Source organism: Schistocerca gregaria, chromosome 7, assembly GCF_023897955.1.
Source record: "Schistocerca gregaria isolate iqSchGreg1 chromosome 7, iqSchGreg1.2, whole genome shotgun sequence".
In the NCBI taxonomy this organism is placed as follows: domain Eukaryota; kingdom Metazoa; phylum Arthropoda; class Insecta; order Orthoptera; family Acrididae; genus Schistocerca; species Schistocerca gregaria.
In genome coordinates, this window is record NC_064926.1 from 570,460,976 (window position 1) to 570,479,989 (window position 19,014).

The 19,014-nt window shown below is 36.2% G+C and overlaps 1 protein-coding gene across 1 annotated transcript in view; it reads left to right on the forward strand.

Annotated features, from left to right (window-relative positions):
- Positions 1-19,014, forward strand: part of LOC126281958 (fructose-1,6-bisphosphatase 1) — a 119,407-nt gene that overhangs the window by 88,411 nt on the left and 11,982 nt on the right. Inside the window, exons 3-5 of the mRNA XM_049981330.1 lie at positions 2,781-2,887; positions 4,981-5,125; positions 15,102-15,239. Of these exons, the coding sequence (XP_049837287.1) occupies positions 2,781-2,887; positions 4,981-5,125; positions 15,102-15,239 (390 nt within the window). The remainder of the gene's footprint in view (positions 1-2,780; positions 2,888-4,980; positions 5,126-15,101; positions 15,240-19,014) is intronic.

Consider the following 19,014-nt stretch of genomic DNA (forward strand, 5'->3'; position numbering starts at 1 on the left):
CATTGCATAAAAAGGGGGATACGTCGGATGTCAACAACTATCGCCCAATCTCTCTTCTGACAGCTCTATCAAAAATTTTTGAGAAAGTAATGTATTCAAGAGTAGCCTCCCATATTTGTAAAAATAAAGTACTAACAAAATGTCAGTTTGGTTTTCAGAAAGGCTTTTCAACAGAAAATGCTATATATGCTTTCACTGATCAAATATTAAATGCCCTGAATAACCGGACATCACCCATTGGTATTTTTTGTGATCTCTCAAAGGCCTTTGATTGCGTAAATCATGGAATTCTTTTACATAAGCTAAATCATTATGGTTTGAGGGCGGCAGTGCACAAATGGTTTAATTCATACTTAACTGGAAGAATGCAGAAAGTTGAAATAAGTGGTTCATGTAATGTTAAAACATTGATTCCTCAAACTGGGGGGCTATCAAGTACGGGGTCCCACAGGGTTTGGTCTTAGGTCTTTTACTGTTCTTGATATACATTAATGACTTACCATTCCATATTGATGAAGATGCAAAGTTAGTTCTTTCTGCTGATGATACAAGTATAGTAATAACATCCAAAAACCAAGAACTAAGTGATGTAATTGTAAATGATGTTTTTCACAAAATTATTAAGTGGTTCTCAGCAAACGGACTGCCTTTAAATTTTGATAAAACACAGTATATACAGTTCTGTATAGTAAATGGCACAACTCCAGTAATAAATATAGACTTTGAACAGAAGTCTGTATCTGAGGTAGAATTTTCAAAATTTTTAGGTGTGTCCATTGATGAGAGGTTAAACTGGAAGCAACACATTGATGGTCTGCTGAAATGTCTGAGTTCAGCTACGTATGCTATTAGGGTTATTGCAAATTTTGGTGATAAGAATCTCAGTAAATTAGTTTACTATGCCTACTTTCATTCACTGCTTTCATATGGCATCATATTCTGGGGTAATTTATCATTGAGTAGAAAAGTATTCATTGCTCAAAAACGTGTAATCAGAATAATTGCTGGAGCCCACCCACGGTCATCCTGCAGACATCTATTTAAGGATCTAGGGATCCTCACAGTAACCTCACAGTATATATATTCACTTATGAAATTTGTTGTTAATAATCCAAGCCAGTTCAAAAGTAATACCAGTGTGCATGGCTATAACACCAGGAGAAAGGATGATCTTCACTATGCAGGTTTAAATCTGACTTAGGCACAGAAAGGGGTAAATTTTGCTGCCACAAAAGTCTTTGGTCACCTACCAAACAGCATCAAAAGCCTGAAAGATAGTCAACCGACATTTAAAAATAAATGAAAAGAATTTCTAGATGACAACTCCTTCTACTCATTGGCTGAATTTTGAGATGTAAATTAAGGGAGGGAAAAAAAAAACTAACTTAAACATTAGTGTCATACAATATTTTGTGTAATGTAATATCGTGTACAGACATCTTTCATTAACCTGATACGTTCCACATCATTACGAAGTGTCGTATTCATGATCCGTGGAACAAGTATTAATCTAATCTAATCTAATCTAATGGGACCTTGAATTCTACCTTTGTTGCTAATAGCAAGCTATGTGGGAAACACTGAAACTATAATATGATTTCTGCTAGTTAACAGCCAATGTTGCCAGGTGACATGGAGAATTATAATGTGTCATCTGCAAACTTTTTCCTTAGGGCTTGACTCCCCAGTTCTGAATTGATAAACTGAAGCACTTAAAGTCCCTGAATGCTTCATTTCCAGTAAATGTTAGCAAACAAATAATGTTGGTCAAGCACTGCAGCAGCCATCAGAAAATGTTAAATTGTGCTATCACTTTCTTCATTGAGTAATTAAGCAGTTCATAGTTCCCCATTGGAATTATTTAAAACACCTCAGAAAAGTGACTTCTAGTTTTGAAAATGCATGGTATTAATTTAGTCCATTCCCTCCATGTAATTAATGTTTTTGTGAGTGTGTCTGTGTTTGACAAGGAATCTAATACTAGCAGAAACAGACTACTCAAGAGGATCACACAATAAATTATTCATGAATTTGCGAGAATAATTAGGTAATGATGGGTCAAGCAAGGCAAAGCACAGACAGACTTGTTTTATGTGAAGAAATAACTTATAGAAAACAGAATTTTGTAGACATTATATAATTATTTTTGCACAAGATGTACCAACTAAATTTTTCATCAACAAGAGGATTGGAGGGATGTAGAAGTTTTTTTGTTTCATTCAATATGTTCCCAACCTTGGACACAGCACATCAGCAACTGTTGTTATTGATTTGATTACATAGTTGTGTATGTGTGTATTTGATTTCCTGACAGTAGTTCCCTGTAGTACATACAAAGCACATAGACAAGAGTTCTTAACACATTCAAAGTTTGTCAACAGTTGAAACTTTTAGCAGTGTAAGAGTTCTTTCCTAAGTTTGTATAGGCTACTTCAATCATTAACAAATTATGAGAACAATTGTTGCTATTCTCCATTTAGCGAAGATGCTGAGTGGAAAATAAGCACAATAAAAACTCTGCCCATCAAGTAAGCTTTTGACAGAAAGGTCCTTGATCAGAATTCCAGTTAAAGCTTACTTGGTTGGTAGTCTTTTTGTTGTGCCTGTCTGTGACTCAGCATGTTCACAATATGGTGAGTAACACCTACCTGTTTCACAATATTGTCATTATTCCATCCTAGATTTTCCATTGTTTGATATTTTGTTTATTGTTATTTATATACTTAGGTAATAAGTAATTTTGTTGATGCATTATTTGTATGAATGTGGTGAATTTGTAGGTGGAAACTGACAAACAAGGAAAATATGTGGTGTGCTTTGACCCTCTAGACGGTTCCTCCAATATTGACTGTCTTGTTTCAATTGGTTCAATCTTTGCTATCTACAGGTACGTACAGAAATGTTTACTACAAGATCTAGTAACTAAATTCATCTCTGACAGAAAGATCAGTACTTGTAATTATTTGAAAAATGATATTGTCAATCTCAGTCTTAAAACATCAGATTATATAATTTATAGATGTGTGAGATTTGTAATAAAGACAACTGGGGGGGAGGGGGGGGGGAGATAAGACATTCTCACATAAATTTGCAAAGAAAAAAATTTAATTGTGGAATTTTGGTACAGTGTGCTTAAAGAAGGGAGATGATTCTCTAGTGTAAAAAAATGAAACTGGGGGAGGTCATGGAATAAGACACAGGGCAGCAACAGTGAACTTATTGATACAAATAGCAATGACACATCAATTAAATGTGGCAAGGAAAGTTCTGGCAGAATGCAAATAATTTAAGAGTAATGGAGACTATTCGCTTAATAGTAGAAACACTGAATCATCAACAGGCACACATAAAAGAATGGAAACTTTGCCAGCTTTCAGACAAATCCTTCAATGGGCTATAGTGCACACTATCACATTAAAAGATTTGTCCAAAAGCTAGCAAAGTTTTTATTCTTTTTTGTTTGCCTGTTGATGATTCAACACTTTTACTATTAAGTGACTGTCTCCTTCCTCTCCTTCCACTTTACTTAGGTAGTCATAGTCAGTTTAGAGAATACATTGTATAGAGTGGGCCATTTCAATGGAACTATAACTAAACCAGTAAGCAAACACAGTTGTCAACCTATATTATTAGCTTTTATGATCCTACTGCAGATTAAAAATTAATGTTAACTACATTTGAGAAGTAGAATAATTTCTACATTATAATCATTTAAACATGAACTGTTATGGTGGTGTACAAATGAAAGAGAGAGGGAGTATATTAAAGCAATTCCTTGAGTGGTGCAAAGGTCTTCATAAGTGCTCAAAAACATATAGCAAAAGATTAGGATTTGCCACAGTTTCAAAAGAAACTTAAAAACATACTGGTAGCATATTAGCAAGTCCTACAAGTTAAACAATTAAGTAGATTAGAGGGGATAACTCCTTTTAGTTTCATGACAAGTAGCAATGTTCATGGTAAATAGGGAATGACCACAATGTTATATACAGATATACCATTGAAACATATACAGATAAAACAGTGTGTGTGTACTCCATCTTCAGGCCACAAGTGGCCTACCAGGACCATCCGACCGCTGTGTCATCCTCAGTGGAGGTTGCAGTTAGGAGGGCCGTGTGGTCAGCACACCTCTCTCCCGGTCGTTATGATGGTTTTCTTTGACCAGAGCAGCTACTATTTGGTCAAGTAGCTCCTCAGTTGGCATCACAAGACTGAGTGCACACCTAAAAATGGTAACAGCGCATGGCGGCCTGGATGGTCACCCGTCCAAGTGTCGACCACACCTGACAACACTTAACTTCGGTGATCTCACGGGAACCAGTGTATCCACTGCGGCAAGGCCGTTGCCCAGATAAAACATTGTGGTCATTCAAATATTGATCTTGCAGTTGTGTACAAACTGAACTGTTTGTTTTCTAGGGCATTCACTGCAACCATTTATAATGTTCTCTGGGGCACCGTCACATGTGTAGAAATGACACAATATTTCTGTAAGGCAACTGCTCATAATCTTATGAACTTTTCAGAGTTTATTAAACTTATGGATATTGTTGGCCATTTACTCTCTGTAAAGGAGGAAGATGATGAACAAACAACATCCAACATTAGGCCCCAGAACCTTATAAACAGTATCTAGTATGTGTGACTTAGGAAGCACATGTTAAATTCAACTTGTTTAAGAACTAACATTTCATTGTTTATATATTATATATGTTTGGTTCCTAATTGCTGCTTATCTTTTGTTTAATGTATACCTTGTCTTGTTCTGTGTGCCTCAAGGTTCTCCTTCATTATGGGATGTAAATAACAGGATACATAAATAAATGAATGAGAGTTGCTCTTTCATTTAGTATCTTGTTCTATGGAAAGAGAGGTGAAACTGGTGCTGTTTCCATTCATTCCCAACTTAATTTTGAAACTTAGTACTTTGTTTCTTACATGACATTTATATTAAACTTTATAATTTTTAACTTTCAGGAAAGTAACTAGTGGCCCACCTAGTGTGGCAGATGCCCTACAGCCAGGCAAGCAGCTTGTCACAGCAGGATATGCTCTGTATGGAAGTGCCACCATGGTTGTGTTAGCTCTTGCCGGTAGTGTTAACGGCTTCATGCTCGATCCTGTAAGCATGATCTACTACATAAATTTTCATGATTGTTGTTGCTAATGCTAGAGTTTCAGGAAAGGCCTTCTAACAGGAATGCAATACACACTATAGCACATATATTTGATATATTATAAGGGTCAGCCAAAAAGTAATCCTACCTATTTTTTTCTCTTTATATGAAGTTTAAGTGAAAATTTTGAATTTTGCACTATCCTGAAAAGCTTATTCTCTTGTCCACTGTAGGAGCAACTTTTTGCATCAGTGGATGCCATTTCTGCAGTCACTTGCAATATGGCAGACATCGATGTTCATATAAGACAGCATTCTGTGATAGAGTTCTCGAATGCAGAAGGTGAAATGCTCACTCACATTGATCAAAGACTGAAAAATGTGTATGGTGATGCAACTCTGTTAGACAATGTGTTCATTACTGTAATGAAACTGAAGGGCAAACACCACTGGCTGACAAAACATGGAGCAGCAGGCCAGAGAATGCAGTGAGCCACACAATATTCAGCGAGTTGATGACATCATTTGTGGTAACTGCTGGGTGACTGCAGATGATTTGTGTTGCATTACCTCCCTCAGTAAAGGCAGTGTGATAATGATTATTCAACAACTGGGATATCAAAGGTTTGTGCAACTTGAGTACCAATACTGTTAACTGACCAGAATAAAGAGACAAGAAAAACAGTTGCCTCCCAACTCTTGCAGCACTTCTGTTTGGAGGAAGAGGAGCTTCTGGAAGAAAACAGTGTCCAGTGACAAAACATGAATTCATTTTTTTGAATCAGAATCAAAGAGGCAGTCAGTGGAATGGCATCACAGCAACTCACTGAAGGAGAAAAAGTTCAGAACTGTGTGACTGGCAGGATAAGTTATGGCTACAATATGCTGGGATGCCGATGATGTGATTATGGTTGATTTTTTGAACCAAGGATGCACAATAAATTCTGTCCAGTGCATTAGAGCCATAAAACAGCTTACAGCCATATCCAATGGGTTTGCCCCACCAAAGCAATGGTAGATGTTCTTCTTTTGCATGACACCAGTCACCACACCACTGAAGGTATTGTGAAAATTTGATGAGAAGCCTTGTGTCAACTGCCATGCAGCCTTGACCTGGCATTAACAGACTTCAGACTGAATACATTCCCATGTTAAAAGATGGGCCAAAATTGTGGATATGGACAGAGATTATATTGAAAAGTGATAAATAAACTTCAATATTGTGGTTTTCAATCTCTGTAGTTGCATTGAAATTCTTCAAAAATAAAAATAAGAGGCATTACTTTGTGACTGAAGAAAGGTTGATGTGTCAGATCATATTTTCAGATGAATCTCTTCATGGATAGAACCTTAAGGGCATTCAGTTGTGTTTCATTAATATACTGTTATTGGATTATCCATTCATGTGGTTTATTTATGTATTTAATTCACATTATTAATTTCAAAATTATGCAAGTTTGTCTTCATATATGCTTGTAGTAGTCCAGCTCAGCCAAAATACTGAAGTTAGAGGGATTGCTGAAAAGTAATGCCTTCAAATTTTTAATGTGAAAACTCTTAAAGCTTTTTAAATAAAACAAACATTATTAACATTCTATATCTTTATTCTTCATATCTACATATTAGCAGCCCTCTGCTTTTACAGAGCTCTTCATTCTGCATGTAATATAGTGGTGTGTGATTTTTACTGTGTTGGTGCATAAGGAACAGCATGCTGTAATGGGGTTTCAAATTTTAAGACTTCATCCACACATAATGTACCTTCTCCTTCATTGTGACAATGCCAGACCACACATGAGTACTACGACAACTACAAAAGTCCGACAGGTTCACTACCACCGTTTGCCCTCCATACAGTTCTGACTTGGCCGCATCAGATTTTCATGTGTTCCCAAAATTTAAAGTACACCTTCCAGGGCTTCACTTTATTAGTGATGAAGTAGTGCAAGAGGAGGTGAGGTTGTGACTCTGATGAAGAAGTCAAATATTCTACAGTGATGGTATCAACAAACTAGTCTCACATTGGGACAAATGTGTTAGTCACTAGATGACTACAGTGAGAAATAAATATGTAGATATGAAGAATAAAGACACGTAATGTTAATAAACTTGTTGTATTTAAAAATGTATGAGTTTTCACATAAAATATTCAGAAGTATTACTTTTCTGCATGCCTTTGCACATAACTTGTTCCAAAACTTAACCAAATCAAAAGTCGTAGAATAAAGAAAAGTAAACTACTCACCTATAGACGACTGATGTGTAGAGCACAGGAATAGAAAACAGTGTGTGAGTGTGTACATTTGGGTGTCAGTATGGTTGTGTGTGAATTTGTGTACTCTTACTACAAAATGAGCTGTATTTTAAAAACATTGTTAACTGTTTCCTATTACATGTCTCTATGCACTATGTGCCAGTCCTCTATACATAAGTGGTTGCCTTTCCCTTACTTTGTCATTTTCAATCCATGAAGTTCCATATTATTGTTATAGGACTCAAAAGTCAGTAATGCTACTGTAAGCATAAAATAAGTTAGTTCTTGTGTGCAACAAACATGAAATGCAGAACATTCAATAACTGAATTTTAATGCCAGATTTTAACCATAAGACACAGGGAGGGAGGTACGGGTGGAGGCATAAAGCACATGAGAGATGAAGAGTTCAATAAATGACTAGATGGAATTCTTAAAACAATTGAAAAGGATGGAATAATATCACTATTGTAAAAGGGATAGACTGCTGCTCACTATATGGCAGAGATGTTGGACTGCAGACAAGCACAAGAAAAGTACTGAAGTTCCATCGTAAATGTAAAGATGATGATGATGAAATGGATTATTGTTTATTTTATACATTATAGAAACAGAATATGCCAATACCTAAGCTGCTCTCCCTTACCAGGCAAACAGAACAACTCCAAATACTTATAAAGAAATTTGGGACTGTAATTACTTTCAGTAAGGTAAAGCAGTATGAACAAGTGCTTTAGCTTATAACAACCATGACTGGAAAAAAATTAACCCAATTGGAAGGTAAAATTCATTTGCAGCCATAATATTATACTTGGACAATAGTTTATAGATTACAAGCCACTATTTCATCAGGAACGACTCAAAGAGCACAGACTTTAAACAGTTTTCCATAAATGGTCACACAAATCTCTTCATTCCTCTCATGCTCATAAACAGATTTCACCTGAAAAAAGGTTCAAGATGTTGTTGTTGTGGTCTTCAGTCCCAAGACTGGTTTGATGCAGCTCTCCACACTACTCTATCTTATGCAACCTTCTTCATCTCTGAATAACAACCAAAATCCACATTCATTTGAACCTGTTTACTGTAATTGTGTCTTGGTCTTCCCCTGCAATTTTTAACCCCCCCCCCCCTGATGTCTCAGAATGTGTTCCATCAAACAATCTCTTCTGTTAGTAAAGTTATGCCACATTTTTTCTCCTCAATTCTAGTCAGTAACTCCTCATTAGGTACGCAATAAACCTACCAAATCTTGAGCATTCTTTTGTAGCACCACATTTCAAAGCCATCTACTCTTTTCTTGTCTGAACTACTTATTGTCCATGTTTCAGTTCTTTACAAAGCTACACTCCATACAAATACCTTTAGAAAGGACTTCCTAACACTTAAATCTATATTTGATGTTAACACATTTCTCTTCTTTGGAAATGCTTTCCTGTCCACTACCAGTCTACATTTTATATCCTCTCTACTTTGATGTTCAGCAGTAATTTTGCTTCTCAAATAGCAAAAATCACCTACTACTTTGCGTCTCATTTCCCTCAGTATCACCTGATGTAATTTAACAACATTCCATCAACCTTGTTTTGCTTTTGTCTATGTTCATTTTATATCCTCCTTTCAAGACACTGTCCATTCCATTGTACTGCACTTCCAAATCCTTTGCTGTTTCTGACAGAATTACAATGTCATCTGCAAATTTCAAAGTTTTATTTCTTCTCCCTGAACTTTAATTCCCTTTTCAAATTTCCTCTTTGTTTTCCTTCACATCTTAAACAATGTACAGATTGAATATCAATGTGCACAGCCTACCCCTGGTACCTCCATAAATTTAAAGAATTTATTCCATTCAACATTGTCAAAAGCTTTCTCCAAATCTATGAATACTATAAACGTAGTTTTGCATTTCCTTACGTGCTAAGATAAGTCTTAAGGTCAGGATTGCATTGCATGTTCCAACATTCCCCGGAACCCAAACTGATCTTGCCCGACATTGATTTCTGTCAATTTTTCCATTCTCCTGCAAATAATTTGTGTCAGTATAATGCAATCATGACTTATTAAACTGGTAGTTTGGCAATACTCACACCTGTCAGATACTGAGGTGAATGTCTCAGTCTTAAAGGAAAAACCTAGCATATGTCAGGGGACTATGTGAAATGAGGTTGGCTGCTTATCTACACTTCCATCTACATCTCAACTCCATAATTGATTGTATAGTATGTGGTGAAGGGTACTTTATGTACCAAAGTCATTTCCCACTTGCAGTAGGTTGAAAACGCAGATCTCTTTAATCTTGCCTTCTTGGCCTTTTTTGAATGTATTCAAGAAGAAGCAATATATTTGTTGATTCTTCTAGCAACATATGCTTTTGGAATTTTAACAGTAAACCATATTGTGCTATATAATTCCTCGCTTATAAAGTCTGTCACTACAGTAGCTGAGCATCTCTACGATGCTTCCACAGTTACAAAATGAAGTTGTGATGAAATAGTTACTTTTACTTGGATATTCTCTATCTCGTCTATTAGTCTTATCTGGTAAGGGTTCCATATTAATGATTATTACTCACACAATATCAAGTGTTTCTGCCCATTCATCCACTATACATCACAACTGGTTTATGTTGAGGGTCAACTGCCAATCACTGCACCAAGGGTCGATCCTTTAGAAGTCTTGCTGAATTTTGCAACAATTTACAGTTGCATCTACTCTATATACTACAGCATCATCTGCAAATAGCCTCATGGAGCTTCTGATGACATCTACTAGGTCACTTATACATATTGTGAACAGTAATGGTCCTAGAAAACTTCTGTGGTGTACAGCTGAAGTTACTTTTACATTTCCCTCCAATGAGAGTGTCTTGCTGTGTTCTGTTTGCAAGTAACTCTACAATCCTGTCACAAAGTTGGTCTGATAGTCCATACTTGTGTATTTTATTCATTATGCAACAGTAGAAAACAGCACTGGACACCTTCCAGAAGATAAGGAGCATGGCATCAACCTATGCATCAGTATCACTTGCCTTCTGGGACTTGTGAAGAAACAGAGCAGTCTACATTTTACATGCTCATTATTTATAGCATCCATGCTGATCCTCTTAGAGGAGATTTCCTGTCTCCAATAAGATCATATAATACAGAAGTGAAAACACATTCCAGAATTTTACAGTGTACTGACATCATCAATATAGGCCTATAGTTTTGAATATCTGGTTGGCAACCTCTCTTGAAAACAGAAATGGCCTTCACTTTTTTTTTCAAATACTTCACTTCTCCAATGAGCTTTTGCATAACCTTTATAGAACCAGGCAGGTATCCCATCTCAACTGTGTTTTCTCTCTGTAATATTAACAGACCAAGACACTAAATGGAACTGTTCAAAAACTTGCTTTCCCATAAACATACACCCACTTTCTTCTATAGTAGTCTGGTCACAGGCATTTCCTACCCGATGTCAGGAAGGCCCACATCACACAACGGCCTTGTTGCAAATACTGCAAAGTTTTCTACATGGAGATAATTTCTAACTATATGCATATTCACATGAATGGACTGTAAAAAAACTGTATCTAGCTGCTAATTTGACTATATAATAATCGATAAACATTTCGCAAACAACGCTGATGACTTCAATGGTGACTTCACTGTACCTGCCATTTGTCACTGTTTTAAACCTTTTTTGCCACTACTGATGACTGTTGTCTCTACAATTGCACCTTTTTTAGTCTTCCCTTTCCTCTCCCACATTCACTCATTCTCTGTAATTTCTTTTCTTATACCTTTTCTCTTCTGTACATTTTTCTCATAACAATGCTGGTTATTTCCATTGTTGTACAATTTGAATGCAGTAGTGTCATTACCACACAAGAAATTGCTGTAATGCTGACTTTAGACATGTTATTGTCCACAAACTATTGTCTCCCAATTGGCACCAAGCATTGTCTGACTGTTATAATCATTATTTCTGAACTGTACCTCTGCTCTACACAGTACACAATTCTGTAAACTTTTTTTAATATCCTTCTGCATTTATTATTGCCTTAAACACTATAAGGGAGCCACACACAATTCATGAAGGACACTCCTATACTGTAACACCAACTGCTTCATCCTTCGCCACTGTTAGCAATACACATGATGGCATGTAACATTCTCCATGCATTCACAAAAACCACTCTCTTCCATCAGATTTCCTCAGAGTATAGCATGATTTGCCACTCCAACTCACTTGTTTCCAGTCATCCACTGTCCAGGGGCATTGTTCTGGACCAAGCAGTGTAGACTACAGAAATGTGTGGCTTATGAGGAGCCGCTTGTACAATAATTGTCCTAGATGGATGGCTGCTAGTAGTTTCATGGAGTTGTGTACAAACACCTCCCACAATGTCTGACAGCCTCTTTTCTTGGTTTTTCTGTGATTATGATGGACATTTTACTCACGTGCCATTCAATGACTCTGACAAACTGTGCCACAAAGTTCAGTACCACACATTAGTTAGAAGTGACATGGCAGTGGGCCATGAATTTCATTTTGTATATTTCCCAGCAAATCTTCACAGTTGGCAGCTTCATCAGTGAGACCTCCATCATGACTACCACTCCTGCTCACACAGAGATTCAGCGTAATCCTAGAAAGGTTACATACGTAGCAGAGAAACTACAGTGGACTGTAACAGGGTCACTTTATGTGATTTCGTAAGATAAGCAATTATGTTTCTGTAATTTCTGGGGCTTTCCATCTATTGTGCTAGGATTAAAGAGAATCTCCATTAGTATTTCTGAACAGTGTAACACAAAAATGACTACATAAGACTGAAGTGAACATTATTTTAAAAATCTGGTGCTTGACAATACATAAATGATTAAGATTACAGAATTGTACATGATTACTAACTCTGATTTCTTGCTAAGGTGCAAAAATACCCACATTCTGGAGTCAGAGCCTCTCAATGTTACATACTTTCACATTGAATTGGAGGAGGCATTAGTATGTTAATGAAGAAAGTCCACATGAGTTGTATGTGACTCCACAAAGAGTGAGCTATGGTTGCTGAAGGGCTATGACAAGTAAATTAGTGTTCTGTTGCATTGAAGATATATTCAACTAGTGAAATGTCATGCAGATGTGCAGGCCAGGGGTGTCCACTGTTCTTCTGTTAAGGCTGGCACTATTTTGTTATATGTCTCTAAATACTGGCATGCTGATATACAGCATGTACCGTTGCATGGAAAGATAACAGAACTTTGAGTTCTAATTCTTATAGAAAAGCTTAAGTATTGTGGTATGAGCAAGACAGTGCACAAATGGTTTGCTACCACAAAAATCTTTGGTCATTTGCCAAATACCATTAAAAGTCTGATAGATAGCCAACCAACATTTAAACGAAAATTAAAAGAATTTCTGACTGACAAATCCTCACGTTCCACGTCATTACGAAATGTTGTATCCGTAATCTATGGAACAAGTATTAATGTATGTATGTACACCTTCTGTATGAAGTGGTTGCTTTTTAAATTGCCTATTGATATATACTTCGAAGGTAAGGAAGGTAAGATCGCACATTCCACCTACTTTCACCCATTACCACTACATTTAGTGTTTCACAGTTGTGTCCAACATACATTGATTCGTCATCCTAGGACAAAGTTGGAAATGTAACACATCTAAAAACACTACATTTTGTGTGTCAACTGTATTCTGAGAGGTGTTTGTGGTTTGTAGACAGTGATGAGAACAAGGTGGCTCAGTGGCTGTCACACTGGCCTCCAGGTGTATACATATTGATAGCACCAAACAGACATTTTGATGTAGGTTTTCCATGTTCTCCCTGATTTGAACCAGGTGAATATTAAGAAGCTTATACTAGAAAAATATGGTCACTATCCTTCAGGATCCCTGCCTTATCTGTTTCGCTTTGTGTCTTCTGGCTTTGTGAGTGCACTATACCCTACTCTTCCTTCTTTGTTGGAAATGGAAGCCATCAAAATGACATACATGCACCAACACAGGGAAATCTGCAACTGTTCATCCACCATTGAGTCTATACTGTGGATGAATCTTACGGTCTGTTACAGCCATGCACACAGGAGGTGGTCATTTCTTGTAGTGACTTTCTACAAGCCTCTTCAATCCACTTGTTTTACGTCATAGCAGGATGCAGTGAACAACAAAACTGTCTGTCTATGAAAAACCAGATTCCAAGGCTGCTGAACTTGGTAACATGATGTCAATGAGGCTTCTTTTCAGTTGCTTTGATGTTTTGATTCTGTGTGATTGTACATCAGTATCAGATTTGTGTGACACTAGAAAGATAAGTCTTAAAAGAGAGTGGGCTCCTGGGAATAACTAAGTACATGCAGATCAGCTCTGCAACATGAGTCACTTAATTTGTACTCAGTTCAAAATCATTGGGATAATTCTTTATAGGTACTGCAATTTGTATGAACATTGTGTATCAATCAATCAATCTCTTTATTCATCCGTTAACAATATACATTGTATGGATGTAGTCAATTACAATATAGTTTCTGATATTTTATGTGTTGCAAAAACTTGCATAATAAATCCAAATATTTTACATCACTTTATATAAATAATCTTACTTTCCCCTATTAGACAATTACAATATAATTTCTGTTATTTAATGTGTTACAAAAATTTGCATAATAAATACAAGTATTTTACTTCACTTTATATAAATAATGTTACTTTCCCATATTTAGATATTCTTCAATGTTGTAAAAACTGTTTCTTATTAAAAATTGTTTAAGATCTACTTTGAATTTATGACATTCTTTAATTTTCTTTATTGCAGCAGGCAATGCATTAAAAAGTATTTTAGGCTGGTAGTTGACACTTTTTTGGTATAGTGCTCCTTTGTGGACCTCTCTGTGAAAATCATCTCTATTTCTTGTTTCGTGTTTATGAATCTGATTATTTACTGTTGAAAATTCCTGGTGAGTTTTCAGAAAGCAGACACATTCATATATGTATAAGCTAGGAAGAGTCATTATTTTAAATTCTTTAAATATTTCCCTGCATGACATTCTATGGGGAACCCCTTTCATTATTCTAATAGCCCTTTTTTGAAGTTTGAAAGCTTGTTTTGCCATACCTGTATTTCCCCAGAAGATCACACCATATCTAAGCAAACTGTTCATATAAGCATAATAGGCACACAGCAATGATTCAGTGTTGCAACAGTCCCGAAGCATTCTAAGCACATAGCAGCATTTACTTAGTTTTTTACTCAAAGCTTCTAGATGCTTTTCCCATCTCAAGTGCTCATCCATCCATATACCTAGGAATTTTGTATGTGGAGCTTGTGCAATAACATAGCTCCCTAGCTCAGCTTTTACTGTTCTTCTAGTTTTACTTTTAATATTACTGAAATTCATCAATGCTGTTTTATCCTTATTTATGATCAACGCATTATCACTATGATACAATTCTGTGCAAGTTTCATTCAATGAATCAGGAAATTAGCTGTATTTCCTTCTCCTATGTGCATTTACAAATTGTATAACTAATTTCTCTATGAATCTGAAGCATAATATTCATCATTGCTACTAATAGTTCAGATAGGTTGCATGTTGAATAAACAGCTACCGTATTTCTCAAAAGTTTTTGTGATAAAAGCTACAAATGAATCCACATTTCATAAATAACATTACCATTTTAAAATGTATTTGGGCATTGAAATATAATTTTTATTTACTTTTCAGGCTATAGGAGAGTTCATTTTGACTGATCGTAATATGACAATTCCTAAAAGAGGTAAAATCTACAGTATAAATGAAGGCTATGCTCATAGCTGGGATCCTGCCATTCTTGAATATGTCAATAAGAAAAAGGATCCAAAGGTAAGTGTCCCAAATAGTAATGCCCATTCTTATTCTTTATATGATATGCAGAAGTTTTGCTGTTGTCATTATTAATTCTTTCTTAGATTCAACAGCTCACTTTGTACTTGTTTATCTCACAATTCAGTTTGTTCGTATTGCTCTCAACTTTAACCATTTGAGTCAAATTCCCACAAGCATTAAGACTCTGATGGCACCTTTTATGGTAGTGATGCATCACCAAAGGTAAAAGCTTGGTGCATGGAACTCACTATCTTTCAACAGACAAGACTAGTGCAGAAATCATGTGATAAAGACTGGAAGTACCCACTGTTCAAGTGATTTGAGTGCCATATTGAAATTCCATCCTGCCTTTCCGTCTAAACAAAACTTGCAGCTGAATAGTGTTTTTAATTAAGGAAAACATATTTTACATATCATATTAAGACAAGAAGACTATGAGAAAAAGACCTTAATCTGACATTGTTGGTATATTATCATGCCACATGAGGAAAGGGATAATTATACAAGCTATGTAATGAAACATTGTCTGTTTTGTCACATGAGCATATATTTTCAGTACTGATTGTGAGTGACATCCACTGCTTGACAAGAAAGTCACAGACAATGGGTAACTTGAGCTGGCCAGGCAATGGCCCTTAAACAAACAGTTTTTACATATATTATTGTAATTACTACATTTCCAGATTTATAATGAAGGCTAAATATTCACAAAGCTCCTGCATGAATGACAAAAACATCTGAAATAATACTTTTTGTTGGACATTTATTTGCTCCATGAAAAAAATTAGAGTAAGGGCTTGGAGACACATGAAAGCTTTTTCCCCTCTGACAGTTTGGTACTCTCAGATGATACTCACAGAATTGTTTACACTAGAGGCAAAGTTTTGCAGATAGTTACTGTCTGATAGTTCCTTGTTAGTACTTTCTGCAAATATCTGAAAGTCTCATGAAGGCAGATGTAGAAAGAGTTTACACACAGTGAATTGTGTATTGTGTTTTATTCATCTCATAACATTCATTTGCAATCCATTTGGTTGGTATACAGGAGACACGTCAAAAATTTATAATACAGTTACAAAGATTTTTACATTAATAAATAATAGCACTACAATAAATAATAACATTATAAGGATATTTCCTGGAATGTGTAACACTTTATATCCAGCTCTAATTTCCTGTTTGTCCTTATGAGAGATTGACTGTAATTAGTCCTCTGTGAGATTATGAAGTTGACCTTTTAATCAAATACACAATACACCATATTGCCAGGAACACACATTTTTAGAGACTATTTATTCAGCGATGTTACATAATGAAGATCAAAGAGAAAACATAAACTACCATACATATAACACATCAAAGAGTAAAATTTGATGGTTCCCAACACCCCCACAAGTTCTCGAGATGTCAATTCGTGAACTCTGAAAGTCCCACAGCTTGACAGCACCACTGATGTTTACCTTTAGGCAGTGCCTTTGTCAAAAAATCTGCTTGCTGCTTATCGGTACTTACAGGTTTCACACTGAATTTTCCTGTTTTAATTAAATCACAAATATAGTGGTGCCTCACATCAATGTGTTTTGTTCGAGCGTGATGCACACCAGTCTGACTCAGTGCAATGGCACCTCTATTATCACAGCATACACTTACTGGTTTTTACTATGCATAACACACAATTCACAAAGCAATCCTTGGAGGTATACCGCTTCTTGCGCTGCTGCTGATAGAGCCATATACTTAGCTTCTGTAGTTGATAGAACGAGGGTTTGTTGTCGTTTTGAAGTCCAGGAAACTGCTGTCCCAGCTAACTTGAAGATATAGCTGGTCATTGATAGCTGCTGATGGAGGTCTGATGTGTAATCACCGTCACATAAACCTTCAATTTCAGTTGTTCCACTTTTTCAGTAAATTAGTTCTACATTGACTGTGCCTTTAATGTATCGCATAATTCGTTTGACTACTTCCCAGTGGATTTTCCGATAATTAGAACTGAATCTGCTTAGAACCTCCACAGCATATGCAATGTCCAGTCTTGTACTTTGAGCTAAATACAATAGTGATCTTACGGCTTGCTGATAAGGAATGCGATGTAACACAAGGTTTTCCTCATCTGTCAATCTATTTTCACATTTTTGCAGCTTTGAACAAGGTTCAAATGGATATGGAACTAGATTACAATGTTCCATACCAAATTTCTTGAGTATGTTTGCTGCATATTTGCTTTGATCAATACTAACTGTCCCTTGTTTCCTGTTTCGTTTTATTCTCATGCCAAGACACCAACTAAGTTCACCAAGATCTCTCGTCTTAAACTGATTCATTAATCCCTTCTTCAATTCTTTCTTCCACTTATTATTTCTACTAGAGAAAATGATCAAGTTGTCTACATAAACAGCTATAATGCGTGTATTTTGTTTCTCAATTCTTAAGTAAATGCAAGAATCAAATTCTGACTTCTTTAGGTTCATTTTATGTAATGTCACATCTAATTTCATATTCCAAATGCATGACACCTGTTTCAGACCATAAATTGCCTTCTTCAGCTTGCAAACTTTCATCTTCTTCCCTTCTTCACGTAGCCTTCAGCTTGACAAATGTAAACTTCTTCATCGAGATCACCATATGGGAACACAGTTTGAACATCCATATGTTCAACGTCAAGGTCAAATTCAGCTGATAAAGCTAACTGGTTGTCTCTTATAAAATCCTATCAGTTTTGCCCATTAAACAGGCTATCCACATAACTGAAGAACTAACCAGGATCGAGCAATGTGGTTTCTGCAGAAATAGGTCAAAATTAGTTCATTTAATTAGTCTAAGACAGATAACTGGGAAGGTGTGGGAATTCTATAAGGGTGCCTGTAGGAGAACTGAAAATGTTAAAGTGAACAATGGACTGGGACAAGGGATGCTATTTCATATATTTCATTTAACCTCATCTCAGAGATCAATAGAGAATTTACTGAAACTAATTCACAATGGATCCAACTGCAGGGGGTGAATGTTGCTAGACTTGCCTATGCAGCCAATGCAGCATTAATCAGACTGATTCAAAATTATTACAAAATCACTGAGAAAACAGCATTGCAAGTTTATGAAGAAAAGAAGGCACATCAAGTGTTGCCTGTCTGCAACTTGATGTGTTTTTTTTTTAAGTAATAAGCAATCTGTCTTTTCCTAAATTGTTGATATTTAAAATAAAAATTTTTGGACCTGTATGTGATGAAAATAACATGGACTACAGGATCAAAAAAAGTTAAGAATTGTGAGAAAAATATCGTAACATTACCAAAGTGCAAATGAAGAGAAACATGAATGGTACAGACCATTTAACATGACTGACAGAGAGACTACCTATAATAACATTCTGGAGAACAATATCTGGAACAAGGGGAAGAGAGAGAGACTCAGAATTAGGTGGCAAGAGAACATTCAGGAGGACACAACCAGGATGAACATCAATACCAAATGGACAAACAGTGCACTCAACAGAAAGAAACGGAAGTGGCTCACAGACCAGGTGTATGATCGATAAGGTCCTTGGTGTATGTAAAGTATATGAGTAGTGTGAGGAAAGTAACGAGACTGACAACACAGAGCAATCTGGGCAACACTGTGTCATACTACTTGTGCAGACCAGTGCGTTCATCCTTTCCATATGTTTAGTCTGTGTGTCAGCTTTGCACAGAAGTCACGATTCCTGAGAGTGCCACCAATGAAGTTGTGTTTTCATTGTGCATTATGGAAATTGAACAGTGGAATTTAGAGCGTG